Raw genomic sequence first — 19,911 nt, 5'->3', positions numbered from 1 at the left:
GTGTGTGTTGATGGTGAGGTACCGACGCGACTCTTCCTCGACTTCCATTTGTAAGTATGCCTGTGCCAGGTCTATCTTGGTGAAGTGTTTCCCTCCAGCCAACGAAGCAAAGATATCTTCAATCCGCGGAAGCGGGTATTGTACCGTGTGAAGCACCGGATTCACTGTGATCTTGAAGTCTCCGCAGATGCGGACCTTCCCCGGTCCCCCTGGCTTGTTACTTGGTGAAGACTTCATGACGGGAACAATGGGCGTGGCCCACTCACTCCAGTCCACTTTTGACAGTACCCCTGATCATTCAAGTTCTTCCAGTTCTGCCTCCACAGCAGGTCGTATCGCGTAAGGTACTGATCTGGCTTTGAAAAATTTTGGGCTTGCATGTTCTGCAATCTTAACCTTTGCTTTAATTCCTCGCAGTGTTCCCAGTCCTTGCTGGAATACCTCTTTAGCTTCGTCCAATATTCTGGACAACCGTTCAGGTTTGACATCTTCCTTTCCGGAATCTACCGTCATGGTGTTTAGTGAATGCCAGTCTATCTTTATTTTCCTGATCCACTCCCGTCCCAGAAGTGGTGGACCTCCCTCAGGCAACACATACAGGTCCATCCTTTGGTGATCTTTGTCCTTGTATCTCACCTTGACTTCTATCTTTCCGATGGGGTATACTTTGTGCCCCGTGTATGTCTGCAATACTAGTTCCGTATCCCGTAGGGGAATATGCTTGAATAACTTTTTATAATCATGCTTATTCATGACCGTCAACGCCGATCCAGTGTCCACTTCCATTTTCACTTGGACTTTTGCAATCTGTAGTGTGATCCAGATAGCTTGTCGGTCAGCTTCATTACTCACATTGTTAATTCTCAGACTATCCAGTTCCTTGCAGTTGGAGTGTGAGTCCGAATTCTGTTCGTCCGGACTCTTCCTAGTCACCTCATGTACCTTTCTGTACCTCTTTTGTGGTGACTCATTATTGTTGGTCTTCTTTCCTGACCGGCATACCTTAGCTTTGTGACCGAGCTTGCCACATTTCCTACATTCCTGGTTTTTAAACCAGCATTGGTTCTGGTCGTGTGTTGTCTTCCCACAACGATAGCATTTCGTTGTACCCGAAGTAATTTGCTGCACACTGAGTGCCGCTGCCTTTAGCTGCATTTCCGCCGCTCCTTTCGCTGCGGCTTCGTTCGATGCAGCAATAAGGACAGCCTTATCAAGTGTAAGATCGTTCTCTTCGAGCAGTCGTTTTTGTGTTTCTTCCTTCGACATTCCGCACACGAATTTGTCTCTGAGTGCCTCTGCCAGGTTTTCCCTAAACTGACAGTGTTTCGCTAGCCTACGCAGTTCAATCAGGTACTCCGCGTTGCTTTCCTCTTTCCGTTGCGTTCTCGCGTAAAATTTGGATCGTTCCACTAACATCAGTGGTGCGGGGTTAAAATGATCCTTCAGGACAGCAACAATATCATCGAAAGTCTGATCCGCCGGTTTAGCTGGTGCTAGTAGATGCTTCAAGAGCCCGTATGTCTTCGCGCCCATCGAGTTTAGCAAGGTTATAGCTTTGTCATCTTCTTCTATTTTATTGGCCTTACCATAGATCTCAATGCGTTCCACATACGTGGCCCAGTCTTCTACCTCGGAATTAAAATCGTTGATGTTACCACGCTTAGGCATCTTCCTCTCTTCCTGATAACACCACGGATTATTTCTTTAAATTTTCTTTTTTTTTTCAAGATGGCGGTTCCCGCGAAAATGGCGGTTTCCCGCGCTTATCTTCTCTCCCCGCCCACTTCAATGGCGGTTCCCCGCTTCTGTCTTCTTCTCCGCCTAATGGCGGTTTCCCGCGTTTCTTCCCCTGGCGGGAGGGGTACACTTTCCCCACGGGCGACGGCCGCTGGCTTTCAGGTTCACAGCCTGCGCGTCGGCTTCAGTGCTTTCCCTTTTCTCGGCAGGGCAACCGGCGCTGGGTACACCCCGTTGACGGCGAACAGTTTCAGCCGCTGGGCTGGCTCTCGCTCAGTTCCCCTTGCTCGGGCTCTGTCTCTCTCCCGCTCGCTCGGCTCTACCGGCGCTGGGTACACCCCGTTGACGGCGAACAGTTTCAGCCGCTGGACTGGCTCTCGCTCAGTCTCCCTTGGTCGGCTCTGCCTCTCCCGCTCGCTCGGCTCCCAATCGCGCCTCCCAGCCGTCTCGCAGTCCGGTGCTTCCCTCCCCGGCTGCGGCTGAGTTTTTATATCTTCCCGCGCCTACGCTCCCGGTCGCAGCGCTTCGTGGCTTCGGTCGCTGCCCGGCCTTTTTCGCCGGTCGCGGTCTAGCTGTCTCACGACGCCGTTGCGTCCCCAGCCTGTCTGTACCGCGGCTTCCTTGCTCCACGCTGCCCCAGTCTCAGTGCCTCTGGGCCCGACTTCTGTCCGGCTCCTTTCCCCCTCGACCGTGGTCGAGTGCACCGCCCTTATCCTTCGGTTATTCTTTTTACTTTTCCCTTACTCACAGTCACCGTGGCCGGCTTGCTTCTCGTGCTGATCGGCTCACTCCTCACCGTGGCAGAAGGGACAGTCAGTGCCTGTTGCTGATGGAAGTCTTTGTCTCTGAATTCTTCCTCCTTTCCAGCTCTGCAGACTCGAGTTTTCTCCCAGCAGAATGACGAGGGCGGTTGCCTCTTCTCGACACTCGTTAACTGCTTCGGAAGTATTGTTGCCGCAGGGTACGATCGGACTCGTTGCCACTGTAAAGTCTGTGGGTTGTTTAGTTAATTAATACACAGACTCCAAGAGTAACTTAAAACAGGACTTTACTATTCGAAGGTCAGGGCGAATCTGCCCAATAAATCCTGACACAGCACTTATATACCGGTGTGGTCACCGTTGGTATTACAGTATACAGAAGCCAACAAAGTAGTGCAACACCTAAAGTAGTTCTCTTAAAGGTGGACGGTTACATACAATAGTTCTCTTAAAGGTAGACGGGTACATACACTACAGTTATAAACTCTCAGTTCATAGACTGTTGGAATAGTACAGCACAGAAGGAGGCCATTCGGCCCATCGAGTCTGTGCCAGCTCTTTCAAAGTGTAATCCAGTCAGTCCCACTCTCCCGCTCTTTCCCCATATCCCTGCAGATTTTTCCCCTTCAAGTATTTATCCAATTCCCTTTTGAAGGCTGCTATTGAATCTATATCCACTGCCCTATCAGGCAGCGCATTCCAAATCCTAACCCCTCATTGCGTAAAAAAGTTTTTCCTCATGTCGCCTCTGGTTCTTTTGCCAATCACCTCTGGTTATCGACCCTTCAGTTTCTCTTTATTTACTCTATCTAAACCCTTCATGATTTTAAACACCTCAATCAAATCTCCTTTTAGCCTTCTCTGCTCCAAGGGGAACAACCTCAGCTTCTCCTGTCTACCCACATAACTGTAATCCCTCATCCCTGGAACCATTCTAGTAAATCTCTTCTGCACCCTCTCCAAAGCCTCCACATCCTTCCTACAGGGTGGTGCCCAGAATTGCACCCAATACTCCAGCTGGGGCCGGACTAGTGTTTATATTGGTTTAGTGTAACTTCCTGCCTTTTGTACTCTCTGCCTCTATTTATAAAGCCCAGAATCCCACGTTAACGGCTTTGTTAACCTGTCCTGCCACCTTCAAAGATTTGTGCACAAACACCCCCAGGTCTCTCTGTTCTAGCACATTCTTTAAAATTGTGCTATTTATCCACAAGCAGGACTGCCCTGGTAGACCCATCGTTTCAGCCTGTTCTTGCTCCACCGAACTATTTGTTCCTATCTCAACTCTATTTTTTCTCCCCTTGTCCAGTCTCTTCCCACTTACATCTGCAACTCTTCCGGCGCCCTCCACCGCTTTAACAATTTCCAGTTTCCTGACTCTAACCATCTCCTTTTCACCATGGACGTCCAATCCCTCCATCCCCCACCAGGACGGCCCGAGGGCGCGCCGCTTCTTCCTTTAACAGAGGCCCAACCAGTCCCCATCCACCACCACCCTCCTCCGCCTGGCTGAACTTGTTCTCACATTGAACAACTTCTCCTTTGACTCTACTCACTTCCTCCAAATAAAAGGTGTTGCTATGGGAACCCGCTCAGGTCCCCTCCCTCACCTCTTTTTCCGGTACATTGGTGACTGTATTGTTGCCATTTCTTGCTCTCACCCTGAACTGGAAAATTTCATTCACTTTGCCTCCAATTTCCACCCTTCCCTCACCGTTACATAGTCCTTCTGTGACTCTTTCCTTCTCTTCATCGACTTCTATGTCTCCATTTCAGGGGATAGGTTATCGACCAACATTCACCAGAAGCTCATTGACTTACACATCTACCTGGACTACACTTCCTCCCACCCGGCTTCCTGTAAGGGCTCTATTCCATTCTCCTAGTTTCTCTATCTCCGTCACATCTGTTCTGACGATGCCACCTTACATACTAGTGCTTCGGATTTGTCTTCCTTTTTCCTCAACTGAGGATTCCCCTCTACTGTGGTTGACAGAGCCCTTGTCCGAGTCCGTTCCATTTCCCACACTTCTGCTCTCACCCCTTCTCCCTCCCAGAACCACGATATGGTTCCCCTCACCTTTCATCCCACCAGCCTCCACATTCAACGGGTCATCCTCCGCCATTTCCGCCACCTCCAGCGTGATCCCCCCACCAAACACACCTTCCCCTCCCCCCCTTTCACATTCCGAAGGGACCGTTCCCTCCGCGGCACCCTGGTCCACTCCTCAATCACCCCCAACACCCCTTCCCCTTCCCACAGCACCTTCCCGTGCAAGCACAAGAGATGCAACACCTGCCCTTATACCTCCTCCTTTCCTACTCTCCCGGGCCCCAAACACTCCTTTCCAGGTGAAACAGCGATTTACTTGTACTTCTTGAAATTTAGTATACTGTATTCACTGCTCACGATGCGGTCTTCTCTACACTGGGGAGACCAAACGCAGATTGGGTGATTGCTTTGCGGAACATTTCCATTCAGTCTGCAAGCGTGACCTTGAGCTTCCAGTCGCCTGTCACTTTAATTCTCCGCTCCACTCCCACTCTGATCTCTCCATCCTCGGCCTATTACACTGCTCCAATGAAGCTCAACGTAAGCTCGAGGAACAGCACCTCATCTTTCGATTAGGCACTTTACAGCCTTCTGGATTCAACATCGAGTTCAATAATTTCAGATCATAACCTCTGCCCCCATTTTTTCAGACAGCAGCAGTTGATGATTCTGCTATTCCCATTTACACCTCCTCTGGACCCATCTTTAGTTTCTTTACTTGTCCCCTTACCATCTACTTTTGCCTTGTACAATCATACCTTTGGTCATTTACCCTCTCCGGCCCTCCACCCCATCCCAGACCTTCCCTTTTGTCCTTTCCTCCCCTCCCCTTTCCCAGCCCCTGCACTTGCTTAAAATCTGTTACATCTCAAACCTTTTCCAGTTCTGATGAAGGGTCATCGACCTGAAACGTTAACTCTGTTTCTCTCTCCACAGATACTGCCTGGCCTGCTGAGTATTTCCAGCATTTTCTGTTTTTATTTCAGGTTTCCAGCATCTGCAGTATTTTGCTCTTCCAATTAGCTTGTATTGTCTCTACTCATTCTTCCTACCAAAATTGTGCCCTATTCCCCCAAGTCCAAGTCATTAATGTATATCCAAAACAGCTGTGGCCCTAGTACTGAACCCTGGGGAACATCACTGTATACCTCGCTCCAATCCAATAAACACCCATTCACCACAACTCTCTGGGCTAAAAATTCCAGTGTGCCGAAAACCTGCCGGTGCCACCGTGGTCCGCAGTTAACGGCTGCCCGAATTAATCGCGCAAACCGGTATTTTGGTGCTGCCTGCTGTTTAACATTAGCACAGCGCTAAACTTACCATGTAAGGCTGGCTTTCAGGCACTACTCTTAACAAGAGGCCTAATGTATCGTGGCCGTAGCCCCCCTGGAGCTTTAAGTTCTCTTAAAGCAAGGCTGTCATTTTAGAAAACAGTGTTGGTCCCTTAAAGGGGAACTGCTTTCTAAAATGAAAAATAATTTAAAATCATTTAAAAATAGGCAGTTTTTAGCCCTTAAAGCTCAACTGCCTTCTGAAAAAACAAAACATTCATAATAATTCCCAAATGGCAGTCTTCAGCTCTTAAAGCTGAGTTGTCTTCCGCACCTAAAAAAAATGCTAAAAGTGCTTCAGCACTAAACAAATGTCTCAGCAAGCTGGGGAAGGAGCACCCAGGGTCTTGCTCACAGCACTCCAGCTTTATGTAGGTGGTCAACACTGCAAGAGAGGTCCTCTACCCACAGGGGCCAGGAGGCCCTCCAGAAAGAACGATGGACCAGATCATCGAGGCAGTCACTGCCATCACCGTCACCCCCACCACCTGGCTCCAGTGCCCAAAGCTGTTTCATGACTTCAGACCTGTGGTCAAGGTCTGAGAATGCATCTTCAAAGGCCGTCTCCTACCAACTGCACCACCAGCCTCGCACACTGCTCAATGCACGGCCAAACACCAGTCACACCTCCCATTCCAAGCTGCACCTCATCCCCTTGGAGGAGACGGTGCTGGTCATGTCTGACAGGGGCATGGCTGAGCCCTTGGCCAGCGGCGGGGCTGAAAGGATACAAGATGCTGGTATCCTCATACATTATCCTCCTTCTACATGCACCTCTTGCTTTCCCGCCCTCCCCTCTCCCCTCACCACGACTCCACCCTTCCGCCTTCCTCATTTCACACACCCAAGAAATGCAGCCTGTCCAGCCAGTGGTTGACCAAGAAGAGGGAGAGGAGAGTGATAAAGCAGAAGAAACACCGTCACTCGATTCAACACTCCCAGCCACCAGTACCTCAAGGTCATCCTTCAAGGCCAGCTGCAGTCTCCCCCACTGAGGTGTGGGACAAATATTAAAAGGGGAATTGGGGTTGTGGTCACTGGTACCTCAGGTGGACAATTCCATCCCGGATAGCCCGGCCAGAAAGGGGCTGTCTGTGTTGCATCCTTCCTTCTGCTTCCTCCTCTTCCGCTTCCTCCTCTTCCGCGTCTTCCTCTTTCGCGTCTTCCTCTTCCGCGTCTTCCTCTTCCGCGTCTTCCCCTTCTGCGTCTTCTTCTTCCGCATCTTACCGGAGAGCGGTAAGTACCTGAATTTCTAGGCCTCTGTTTTCTGTCCCTGAGCCAATTTTGTATCCATGCTGCTGCTGCCCCTTTTATCCCATGGCCTTCAATTTTGATAACAAGCCTAATATGTGGTACTTTATCAAACGCCTTTTGAAAGTCCATATACACAACATCAACCGCACTGCCCTCATCCACCCTCTCTGTTACCTCATCAAAAAACTCAATCATGGTAGTCAAAGACGATTTGCCTTTAACAAATCCATGCTGGTTCTCATTTATTAGTTCTGGTAAATCTTTTTGCACCTTTGTTTTCCAGTGCCTTGATATTCTTGCTATAATATGCAGACCAGAACTGTGCACACTACTAAACAAGGTTCAATGCAAGTTCAACATAACTTCTATGCTTTTCAATTCAATCCTTCTAGAAATGAACCCCAGTGCTTGTTTTACATTTTAATGGCCTTATTAACCTGCATTGCTACGTTTAGTGATTTGTGTATCTACCCCAAGATTCCTTTGCTTCTCGACCTCATTTAAACTCTTATTATCCAAGACGTATGTGGCCTCTTTATTCTTCCTAACAAAATGTAACATCTCACACTTATCAATATTGAAATGAATTTTCCAATGACACCCCCATTACCTCCCGGGCTAGCTGGAAACCCTGGGGTATCCTTTCCCCCTCCTGTCAGTCAGGGACTGAGTGTCCCCAGGAGCAGAGAGCGGAGGGCAATTGTTTGCTGATGTGATCACACCTGATACAAATGTATGTAGTAACCAGAGCCGGTGGTCAGTATCTGTGCAGTATTATCAATCCACCCGATCCCAGTGTCACCAACCATTCTGGTAGTTTCCAGAATGAATAATTGGAGATCAAAGGTCCCTCTGATGGTTATTAAACTTACTCTTCTTCAGCTGTGAAATTTCAGTCCTAAGTTCAGCGAGTGAGCTTCTTGTCTCCTCAGACATTCCTGTAACTGAAAGAGGAACAACACTTTAGATCGTGCAGCACTGTTTCTCCATGAGATCATTATCACCTTCGCTCCAGATTTACTTTGAAGCGCAGTGATACTTGCCATCACATTATCGAGCTTTATATAAAAATATTAAAAACTTGGCCGAGAAATTGGGGAATGCTGGAAACCTGCCGGTAACATTATCGATCTTTATAGAGTTGCCTCCCCGACTCCAGCTGGTTCCGTTTCTCGTCTCCATTGAGCGGGAGTCGGCACTCTGTGCAGGCAGAGGAGCGGGGGCAACATCAGTCAATGGGGGGGGGGGAATGTTACACAGTGGGGGGACACTCTTTAATATTTACATAAATGGATTGGCAAAACTACTTGAACAATCTACAGCACCCGGCCTCACCCTATATGAATCCAAGGTTAAATTCCTCCTCTATGCAGACAACCTGGTTCTGCTGTCACCAACTAAAGAGGGGCTACAGCAGAACCTGGACCTGCTAGAGTCGTACTGCCAGACTTGGGCCCTGACAATAAATCCCCAAAAAACCAAAGTCCTTGTGTTCCAGCAAAGATCCAAACATCAGGGACCCAAAATAAATTTCACAGTAGGAACAACCAAAATTGAACAAACCACTAACTACACATACTTGGGCTTAAAAATCAGTTCTACGGGAAACTTCAAACTGGCTGTGAATGAACTGAAAGAGAAAGCAAGAAGGGCTTTCTATGCCATCAAAAAATCAATCCAAATAGAAATCCCAATTAGCATTTGGCTCAAAATTTTCAAATCAGTAATTGAACCAATTGCACTCTATGGCAGTGAGGTATGGGGACCGCTAACTCAACAAGAATTTACAAAATGGGACAAACACCCAATTGAGATCCTACATGCAGAATTCTGTAAAAGTATCCTCCGGACTCAAAGGAAAACAGTAAACAATGCATGCAGGGCGGAACTAGGCTAATATCCATTAATAATCACTATCCAAAAAAGAGCCACCAAATTTTGGAATCACCTACAAATGAGCAACCCCCAATGCTATCACTACGACGCCCTGAAATGCCAAGAGCTGACCATAAAGAAGAATACCCTCAGTCAACTAGTCCTGGGACTCAGTGAAGTAACTACTAACAATACTAACAATAACCAGCCCCAGGACAGTGACAGGGTAACACAAAGAATTCGACCCAACACAATCGTCGCTAAGCAAAAGGAAAAATATCTGACATATTGGGCAGAAACAACAAAAACCCAAAGCAAACTCAATTGCTACTTGGCCCTAAACAGACAATACAACATAGCTGATTACCTGACCATGGTAAAGGATAACAAACTGAGAAGAACCTTGACAAGGTACAGACTTAGCGAACATAGCCTAGTGATCGAAAAAGGCAGACACAGGCAGACCAGGCTGCCAAGAGAAGACAGGATATGCTCTCACTGCAGTCAGGGAGTAGTGGAGACAGAGATGCACTTCCTCACAGCCTGCGGAAAATATCAGGGCATCAGGGAGAATTTCTACCAAAAATTCTCACAAATATGCCCTGATTTCAGAAATCTGAATGACAACCAAAAACTCCCATTCCTACTGGGAGAGGAGAGAAGCTGTGTAACACTGGCGGCACACTATGTTACAGCTTGCCATGAACAGAGGGACAACCAGTAAACTAAGAAAAGAATATATATAAACAATGCGAATGTATATTTATACACTCAGGGATATACCTGTTTATACACTGTATGAATAGAACTGCGTTTATGTGCTAAACCATAAATGTATTTTGATGCTTTGGCAACATAAGATGTAACTTATCATGCCAATAAAGCGATTTGAATTGTGAATTGTGAATTGTGATGTTACACAGTGGGGGGGGGGGGTGATGTTACACAGTGGGGGGGGTGATGTTACACAGTGGGGGGGGGTTGATGTTACACAGTGGGGGGGGTGATGTTACACAGTGGGGGGGTGATGTTACACAGTGGGGGGTGATGTTACACAGTGGGGGGGGGTTGATGTTACACAGTAGGGGGGTGATGTTACACAGTGGGGGGGTGATGTTACACAGTGGGGTGGTGATGTTACACAGTGGGGGGGTGATATTACACAGTGGGGGGGGTGATGTTACACAGTGGGGGGGTGATGTTACACAGTGGGGGGGGTGATGTTACACAGTGGGGGGGTGATGTTACACAGTGGGGGGTGATGGTACACAGTGGGGGGGTGATGTTACACAGTGGGGGGTGATGTTACACAGTGGGGGGTGATGTTACACAGTGGGGAGTGATGTTACACAGTGGGGGTGTGATGTTACACAGTGGGGGGGGTGATGTTACACAGTGGGGGGGGTGATGTTACACAGTGGGGGGGTGATGTTACACAGTGGGGGGGGTGATGTTACACAGTGGGGGGGTGATGTTACACAGTGGGGTGGTGATGTTACACAGTGGGGGGGGCGATGTTACACAGTGGGGGGGTGATGTTACACAGTGGGGGGGGTGGTGTTACACAGTGGGGTGGTGATGTTACACAGTGGGGGGGGGTGTTACACAGTGGGGGGGGTGTTACACAGTGGGGAGTGATGTTACACAGTGGGGTGGTGATGTTACACAGTGGGGGGGTGATATTACACAGTGGGGGGGGTGATGTTACACAGTGGGGTGGTGATGTTACACAGTGGGGGGGTGATATTACACAGTGGGGGGGGTGATGTTACACAGTGGGGGGGTGATGTTACACAGTGGGGGGGGTGATGTTACACAGTGGGGGGGTGATGTTACACAGTGGGGGGTGATGGTACACAGTGGGGGGGTGATGTTACACAGTGGGGGGTGATGTTACACAGTGGGGGGTGATGTTACACAGTGGGGGGGGTGATGTTACACAGTGGGGGGGTGATGTTACACAGTGGGGGGGGTGGTGTTACACAGTGGGGTGGTGATGTTACACAGTGGGGGGGGGTGTTACACAGTGGGGGGGGTGTTACACAGTGGGGAGTGATGTTACACAGTGGGGTGGTGATGTTACACAGTGGGGGGGGCGATGTTACACAGTGGGGGGGGCGATGTTACACAGTGGGGGGGTGATGTTACACAGTGGGGGGGTGATGTTACACAGTGGGGGGGCGATGTTACACAGTGGGGGGGTGATGTTACACAGTGGGGGGGTGATGTTACACAGTGGGGGGTGATGTTACACAGTGGGGGGGTGATGTTACACAGTGGGGTGGTGATGTTACACAGTGGGGGGGTGATGTTACACAGTGGGGGGGTGATGTTACACAGTGGGGGGGGTGATGTTACACAGTGGGGGGGTGATGTTACACAGTGGGGTGGTGATGTTACACAGTCGGGGGGTGATGTTACACAGTGGGGGGGTGATATTACACAGTGGGGGGGGTGATGTTACACAGTGGGGGGGTGATGTTACACAGTGGGGGGGTGATGTTACACAGTGGGGGGTGATGGTACACAGTGGGGGGGTGATGTTACACAGTGGGGGGGTGATGTTACACAGTGGGGGGGTGGTGTTACACAGTGGGGTGGTGATGTTACACAGTGGGGTGGTGATGTTACACAGTGGGGGGGGTGATGTTACACAGTGGGGGGTGATGTTACACAGTGGGGGGTGATGTTACACAGTGGGGGGGTGATGTTACACAGTGGGGGGGTGATGTTACACAGTGGGGGGGTGGTGTTACACAGTGGGGGGGTGATGTTACACAGTGGGGGGTGATGTTACACAGTGGGGGGGTGATGTTACACAGTGGGGGGGTGATGTTACACAGTGGGGGGGTGATGTTACACAGTAGGGGGGTGATGTTACACAGTGGGGGGGTGATGTTACACAGTGGGGGGGATGTTACACAGTGGGGGGGTGATGTTACACAGTGGGGTGGTGATGTTACACAGTGGGGGGGTGATGTTACACAGTGGGGGGGTGATGTTACACAGTGGGGGGGTGGTGTTACACAGTGGGGGGGTGATGTTACACAGTGGGGGGGTGATGTTACACAGTGGGGGGGGTGATGTTACACAGTGGGGGGGGTGATGTTACACAGTGGGGGTGATGTTACACAGTGGGCGGGTGATGTTACACAGTGGGGGGGTGGGGGGTGATGTTACACAGTGGGGGGGATGATGTTACACAGTGGGGGGTGATGTTACACAGTGGGGGGGGTGATGTTACACAGTGGGGGGTGATGTTACACAGTGGGGGGGGCGATGTTACACGGGGGGGGGTGATGTTACACAGTGGGGGGGTGATGTTACACAGTGGGGGGGGATGATGTTACACAGTGGGGGGGCGATGTTACACAGTGGGGGGGGTGATGTTACACAGTGGGGGGGGTGATGTTACACAGTGGGGGGGTGATGTTACACAGTGGGGGGGGTGATATTACACAGTGGGGGGGTGATGTTACACAGTGGGGGGTGATGTTACACAGTGGGGGGGTGATGTTACACAGTGGGGGGTGATGTTACACAGTGGGGGTGTGATGTTACACAGTGGGGGGGTGATGTTACACAGTGGGGGGGGTGATGTTACACAGTGGGGGTGTGATGTTACACAGTGGGGGGGGTGATGTTACACAGTGGGGGGGTGATGTTACACAGTGGGGGGGGTGATGTTACACAGTGGGGGGTGGTGATGTTACACAGTGGGGGGGTGATGTTACACAGTGGGGGGGTGATGTTACACAGTGGGGGGTGATGTTACACAGTGGGGGGGTGATGTTACACAGTGGGGGGGGCGATGTTACACAGTGGGGGGTGATGTTACACAGTGGGGGGGTGATGTTACACAGTGGGGGGGTGATGTTACACAGTGGGGGGGGTGATGTAATTTAAAAGTCCCAGCTGACCAGGGCTACTGAAGGAGGGCCCGGGAGATTTGCTTCATTCCAGGAGACTCGGCAAACCCGAGGCTCAGGACACCATGGGCTCAATGAAACTGTTCCGCGGGCCGTACATTTGACTCTCCTGAGATAGACTATAACAACAAACTACACAACATCCTATCCATGCAGGCTGGGTACTAGATTTTAGCTTCAGTCACAAACCAAAACCTTGACCAAAATACAGAATATTTGTTCCAGCGACTTCCACCCAAACAGGACCATCCGCCTTTGCTGTATCTTCCACAGGAGGAGCTCGAATCCCCCAGACTCAAAAGGAGCTCAATACGGTCTCAGGGTGAGTGTCTAGAGAACAACCAGACTGCCTGAAAAACTAGAGAACTCTCTGAATTGGAGACACAAAGATCTGTAAGATGGGTTTTCACACTCACCATTGCTCTTCAACTGGGAAAGATCTGTCTTGAAATCAGCATCTGATGTCTTCATTGCACGGAACATCTGGGAAACTGAAATGGAAACAATGCTTTGACTCTCACACATTAGCATAAACTGGATTTGCCTCCACTGTCCCTCATGGAGAAAATCACACGGTGAGGCCAGCCTTTGTGTTCCCACCCTAAACACAATTTCCCTTCTCCCAACACCCACACCCCGAACACACACGTAAACACAAAGCTATATTATACGTACATGTTTACGTGTTTGTATATGTGTGTTTTTGTGTACGTTTGTGTGTGTGTTACTGAGTGTATTTCTGTTTTTGTTTGTGTGTGTGTATATGTGTGTGTGTCTGTGTCTATGTGTGTGTGTCTGTGTCTATGTGTGTGTGTCTGTGTCTATGTGTGTGTGTCTGTGTCTATGTGTGTGTGTCTGTGTCTATGTGTGTGTGTCTGTTTCTATGTGTGTGTGTAGGAGTGTGTTTGTGCATTTGTGTGCCAATATGCTGACCCTCTCCCTTTATACACTTTTGTATCGGTTCCTGGGGAATACTGAATCTCTCCTAATATACAGTTTCTAATCTCTGATCCTGGGGAATAAGGACCCTGTCATTTTATACACTTATCCGATCCTGCGGCATAATCACTCTACCTTTACATACTTTCTTATCTGATCCTGGGAATACTGTCTTAAAAAACTCCTGTGCAGCGCCTTGCGATGTTTTACTACGTTAAAGGTGCTATATAAATACAAAGTGTTGTTGTTGTTGTAATTGGCCAGGTTGGACATGTCCTGCTTTTTGTGGAACGGACATACCTGGGCAGTTTTCCACATTGTCGGATAGATGTCAGTGTTGTAACTGTACAGGAACAGCTTGGCTAGAGGTGCGGCTAGTTCTGGAGCACAAGTCTTCAGCACGATAGCCGGGATGTTTTCAGGGCCCATAGCCATTGTTGTATCCAGTGCGCTCAGCCGTTTCTTGATATCACGTGGAGTGACTCGAATTGGCTGAAGGCTGGCTTCTGTGATGGTGGGGGACCTCAAGAGTAGGCCGATATGAATCATCCACTCGGCACTTCTGGCTGAAGATGGTTGCAAACGCTTCAGCCTTGTCTTTTGCACTCACGTGCTGGGCTCCACCATCATTGAGGATTGGGGTATTCTTAGAGCCTCCTCCTCCCGTTAATTGTTTAATGGTCCACCACCATTCATGACTGGATGTGGCAGGACTGCAGAGCTTTGATCTGATCTGTTGATTGTGGGATTGCTTAGCCCTGTCTGTAGCATGCAGATTCCGCTTTTTACCATGCATGTAATCCTGTGTTGCAGCTTCCCCAGGTTGGCACCTCATTTTTAGGTATACCTGGTGCTGCTCCTGGCATGCTCTTCTACAGTCCTCATTGAGCCAGGGTTGGTCCCCTGGCTTTATGGTAATGGTAGAGTGAGCGATATGCTGGGCCATGAGGTTACAGATTTTGGTGGAATACAATTCTGCTGCTGCTTATGGCCCACAGCGCCTCATGGATGCCCAGTTTTGAGCTGCTAGATCTGTTCTGAATCTATCCCATTTAGCACGGTGGTCGTGCCACACAACGCGATGGAGGGTGTCCTCAGTGTGAAGGCGGGTCTTCGTCTCCGCAATGACTGTGCAGTGGTCACTGCTACCAATACTGTCATGGACAGATGCATCTGTGACAGGTAGATTGGTGAGGATGAGGTTAAGTCGTTTTTTCCCTCGTGTTGGTTCACTCACCACCTGTCATAGGCCCAGACTGGCAGTTATCTCCATCAGGACTCGGCCAGCTTGGTCAGTAGTGGTGCTACCGAGCCACTCTTGGTGATGGACATTGAAATCCCCCACCCAGAGTATATTCTGTTACCTTGCTACTCTCAGTGCTTCTTCCAAGTGGTGTTCAACATGGAGGAGTACTGATTCATCAGCTGAGGGAGGTAGGTAGGTGGTAATCAGCAGGAGGTTTCTTGCCCATGCTTGACCTGAAGCCATGAGACTTTATGGGGTCCGGAGTCAATGTTGAAGACTCCCGAGGACTCCCACTCCTTCCTGACTGTACACCACTGTGTTGCCACCCCTGGTGGGTCTGTCCTGCCGGTGGGACAGGACATACCCAGGGATGATAATGGAGGAGTTATGCCTGGTGCTGCTCCTGACATACTCTTCTACACACCTCACTGAAAGAGGATTGGTCATCTGCCTTGATGGTGATAGAGGAGGGAGTGAGTGATATGCCAATCCATGAGGTTACAGATTGTGGTGGAATACACATCTGCTACTGCTGATGGCCCTCATGGATGCCCAGTTTTGAGCTGCTAGCTCTCTTCTTTATCTCTCCCTCTTAATACGGAGGTAGTGCACATGGCAGGATGGCGGGTGTCCTCAGTGTGAAGACGGGGATTGATCTCCACAGGGACTGTGCTATGTTCACTCCTACCAATGCTGTCATGTACCGATGCAACTGAAACAAGTTGAGGAAAAGGTCAAGCGGGGTATATCGTGGTGATTTTACTGGACTAGTAGTCCAGAGATTCTGGGCTAGAAATTTGTTTTAGCCAAGGAATGGGCAGTATCAGTAGAAATGTTGAAGAATTAGCGCTAGGCGCAAATGCTTTAGACTGCACAAAAAATTTGTGCTCACTGCTCAATAAAACGATTGGAGTCCTAAATCAAGTCTTAAAACCTAAGCTCATTCGCATTAGACTGAAAGGGTGGAGCAATATCAGGTGCTGTCTAATAGCAACTTATCATTGCCACAGCCTTTTTTCACTACTTAAAGGGGAGGTTCACTGATGCTGCACCACTTCATTCTCAGCATGGCTGGCTGTGCAGCTGCCTCAGCTAGCAGGAGCAGGACAAAGAGAAGGAGCTGGAGGACTGAACTAGGTATTATACTCATGTTCTTTCCCTATTCACCGTATCAAAAACCTTCATAATTTTAAAGACCTCTCTTACATCTCCTTTAGCCTTCCCTGCTCCAGTGAGAATAGTCCCTGTATCTCAAGCCTCTCCTCATATATTTATAGCTTCCCATCCCTAGCATCATCCTGGTGATTCTACACTGTACACTCTTTATATCTTTAATGTTCTTTCAATAATGGGATGCCCAAAACAGCAAACAGATCTCCAACTGTGGCCTAACCATTGCCTTGTACGGATTTACTATTTCTTGTTTTTTCTCCAGTACGCCCCTCATTATACATCTCAAGGTGTTATTGGCCATCAACAAATTGTGTTTGAACCCCCAGGTCTCTCTCTTCATTCACAACCTTTCACTGTCTTTCCATTGCATGCATATGCCCATTCCTTCTCATTTCCATCCCAAACTGCATCATCTCACACTTCTCCACATAAAATTGCATCAGCCACCTGTCTGCACATTTCACTAACTTGTCTATGTCTTCATGAAGTTTTTTATATCCTACTTCACTCATTGCAAAACTCTTACTTTTGTGTCTTCAATCATTGTGGGATTGGGCTCGCTGCCAAATTCCAAATCATCTTAAACCAGGAACAAATGTGCACCCAGCTCTGGCCCCTGGGACACCATTTCCAACCCTTCTCCAATCTGAGTAACGCCCATTAACACTAACCCTTTGTTTCCTGCCTAACAACAGATTTTCTGCTACATTTCTGCTTCTGCAATTTCCCTGAATATTCGTCACTTGCCTGTTGTAAGAAACAAGCTTCTGGACCAGAGATAAGAAAGTGTATAAAGGGTGTTGGTCAGTATTCATCAGGAATGGATAAGAAAGTGCAAAGAGTGAGAGTCAGTATGCCCCAGGATCAGAGATAGATCCTCGGGAATAATGATCATAGTATCATAAGTTATCTACTAAGTTCGATTAGTTATGGAGAAGGAGAATAAACATACTTAAATAGAGGAGGGCTAATTTCATCAAATTGAGGAGGGATCTGGCCTGGGTAAATTGGAGTCAAAGACCAGCAGGCAGAAATGTAATGGAGTAATGGTCGGCCTTTAACGAGCAGATGGTTCGGGTACATTCTAGATGCATTCCCACAAGGGGAAAGGGAGGGCAACCAATGCCAGAGCTCCCTGGATGAATAAGGAGATAGAGAGTAGGATAGAGCAGACAAAAGGGGGTGTATGACAGATGTCAGCTTTACATATGATTACATCGGATATACGGCACAGAAACAGGCCATTCGGCCCAACCAGTCCATGCCGGCGTTTATGCTCCACTCGAGCCTCCTCCCGTCTTTCCTCATCTAAATCTATCAGCAGAACCCTCTACTCCCGTCTCCCTCATGTGTTTGTCCAGCCTCCCCTTACCTGCATCTATACTTTTCACTTCAACCACTCCCTGTGGCAGCGAGTTCCACATTCTCACCACTCTCTGGGTAAAGAAGTTTCTGCTGAATTCCCTATTGGATTTCTTGGTGACTATCTTCTATTGATGGCCTCTGGTTATGCTCTTCCCCACAGGTAGAAACATTCTCTCTGTAACCACTCTATCAAAACCTTTCATAATTTTAAAGACCTCTATTAGGTCACCACTCAGTCTTTTTTCAAGAGAAAAGAGACCCAGCCTGTTCATCCTTTCCTGATATGTATACCCTCTCATTTCTGGTATCATCCTTTTATATCTGCACTGCACCCTCTCCAGTGCCTCGATGTCCTGTTTAGAATATGGCGACCAGAACTGTACGCAGTAGTCTAAGTTTGATAATACAAGGGAGAATAAAGATGAATATAAAAAGTACAGAGGAGAAGTGAAAAGCAAACAAAGAGAGCAAAGAGACAGTCCGAGAATAGATTGGCGGCTAACATCAAATGGAATCTAAAGGTCTTCTGTAGGCTTATTAACAGTGAAAGTTTTGTTAGAGGAGTGCTGGGGTCGATTAGGGACCAAACTGGAGATCTATTGATGGAGGCAGAAGGCATGGCTGAGGTGCTAAATGAGTACTTTACATCGGTGTTTACCAAGCAAGAGGCCTTTGCCAAAACTATGGTAAACAAGGATGTTGTCAGGATACTGGATGAGATAAAATTAGATAAAGAGGAGGTACTAGAAAGGCCGTCAGTACCTAAAGTGGATAAGTCACCCGGTCTGATGGGTGGGTCCTAGGTTGCTGAGGAGAGTAAGGGTAGAATTTGCGGAGGTGCTGGCCACAATCTTAAGAAATAGGAGCAGGAGTTGGCCATTCAGCCCTTCGAGCCAGCTCCGCCATTCGATGGGATCATGGCTGATCTTCTGCCTCAGCTCCATCTTCCAATCCTCGTTAGATATAGGGGTGATGCCCGAGGACTGGAGGATTGCAAATGTTACACCTTTGTCCAAAAAAGGGGAGAAAGATAAACCTGGCAATTGCAGACCAGTCAGTTTAACATCCGTGGTGGGGAAGCTTTTAGAAACAATAATCCGGGAGAAAATTAACAGCCACTTGGACAAGCACGGACTAATAAAGGAGAGCCAGCACGGATTTGTTAAGGGCAAATCGTGTTTGACTAACTTGATTGGGCTTTTTGATGAGGTAACAGAGAGGGTGGATGAGGACAGTGCAATTCATGTTGTGTAGATGGACTTTCAAATGGCGTTTGATAAAGTACCACATAAGAGGCTTGTTAGCAAAATTGAAGCCCATGGGATAAAAGGGGCAGCATGCAGCATGGATACAAAAGTGGCTCAGGGATAGAAAACAGAGCTGTGGTGAATGGCTGTTTCTCGGACTGGAGGGAGGTATACTGTGGAGTTCCCCAGGGTTCAGTACTGGGGGATGGAGGGAGGTATACTGTGGTGTTCCCCAGGGTTCAGTACTGGGGGATGGAGGGAGGTATACTGTGGAGTTCCCTAGGGTTCAGTACTAGGGGATGGAGGGAGGTATACTGTGGAGTTCCCCAGGGTTCAGTACTAGGGGGTGGAGGGAGGTATACTGTGAAGTTCCCCAGGGTTCAGTACTAGGGGATGGAGGGAGGTATACTGTGGAGTTCCCCAGGGTTCAGTACTAGGGGATGGAGGGAGGGATACAGTGGAGTTCCCCAGGGTTCAGTACTAGGGGATGGAGGGAGGTATACAGTGGAGTTCCCCAGGGTTCAGTACTAGGGGATGGAGGGAGGTATAATGTGGAGTTCCCCAGGGTTCAATACTGGGGCCACTGCTGTCTTTGATATACATTAAAGACTTGAGGGGAGAAATTGAATATGGGACGATACCCTTAGCGTTAATGAAAAAGTAGAGCCGGGCGCTACGCCAGTGGATCCGACATGAACTTCGGGTTTAGCGCTCCAGGAAGGAAGTGGAGCGCTAAATCAAATGCTACCACTTTGCTTGGAGCGCTATAGTTCGGCAAGATGGGCGGCAGCAGCACAGCGCTGCCCAGTGCCGAGGGCAGCGCTGTCGGGAACAGAGGCTCCTACCCTCCCTTAAAGGGAAGGGTCATTGGTGCAGGCTCTGCATTAAATCGATGTCCATCATCGCCGACAGCAGCCACGATCCACGCCGATCAGCCCCAAGCATTCGAACAGAGTGCAGGGCTGATCAATCGCGGCACAGGAAAATGTAAAAAAAAA

The 19,911-nt window shown here is 48.8% G+C and overlaps 1 protein-coding gene across 1 annotated transcript in view; it reads right to left on the bottom strand.

The window, feature by feature from the left end:
• LOC147097552 (uncharacterized) overlaps positions 1-19,911 on the bottom strand; it is a 111,102-nt gene that overhangs the window by 63,470 nt on the left and 27,721 nt on the right. Inside the window, exons 4-5 of the mRNA XM_085971402.1 lie at positions 13,360-13,434; positions 8,012-8,083 (exon numbers count right to left, since the gene is read on the bottom strand). Coding sequence (XP_085827528.1) covers positions 8,012-8,083; positions 13,360-13,434 — 147 coding nt within the window. The remainder of the gene's footprint in view (positions 1-8,011; positions 8,084-13,359; positions 13,435-19,911) is intronic.

Source organism: Somniosus microcephalus, chromosome 31 (genome assembly GCF_052327205.1).
Source record: "Somniosus microcephalus isolate GS21.2 chromosome 31, FLI_Smic_1.0, whole genome shotgun sequence".
Classification (NCBI taxonomy): Eukaryota; Metazoa; Chordata; class Chondrichthyes; order Squaliformes; family Somniosidae; genus Somniosus; species Somniosus microcephalus.
This window is presented reverse-complemented; position numbering and strand designations above follow the sequence as displayed.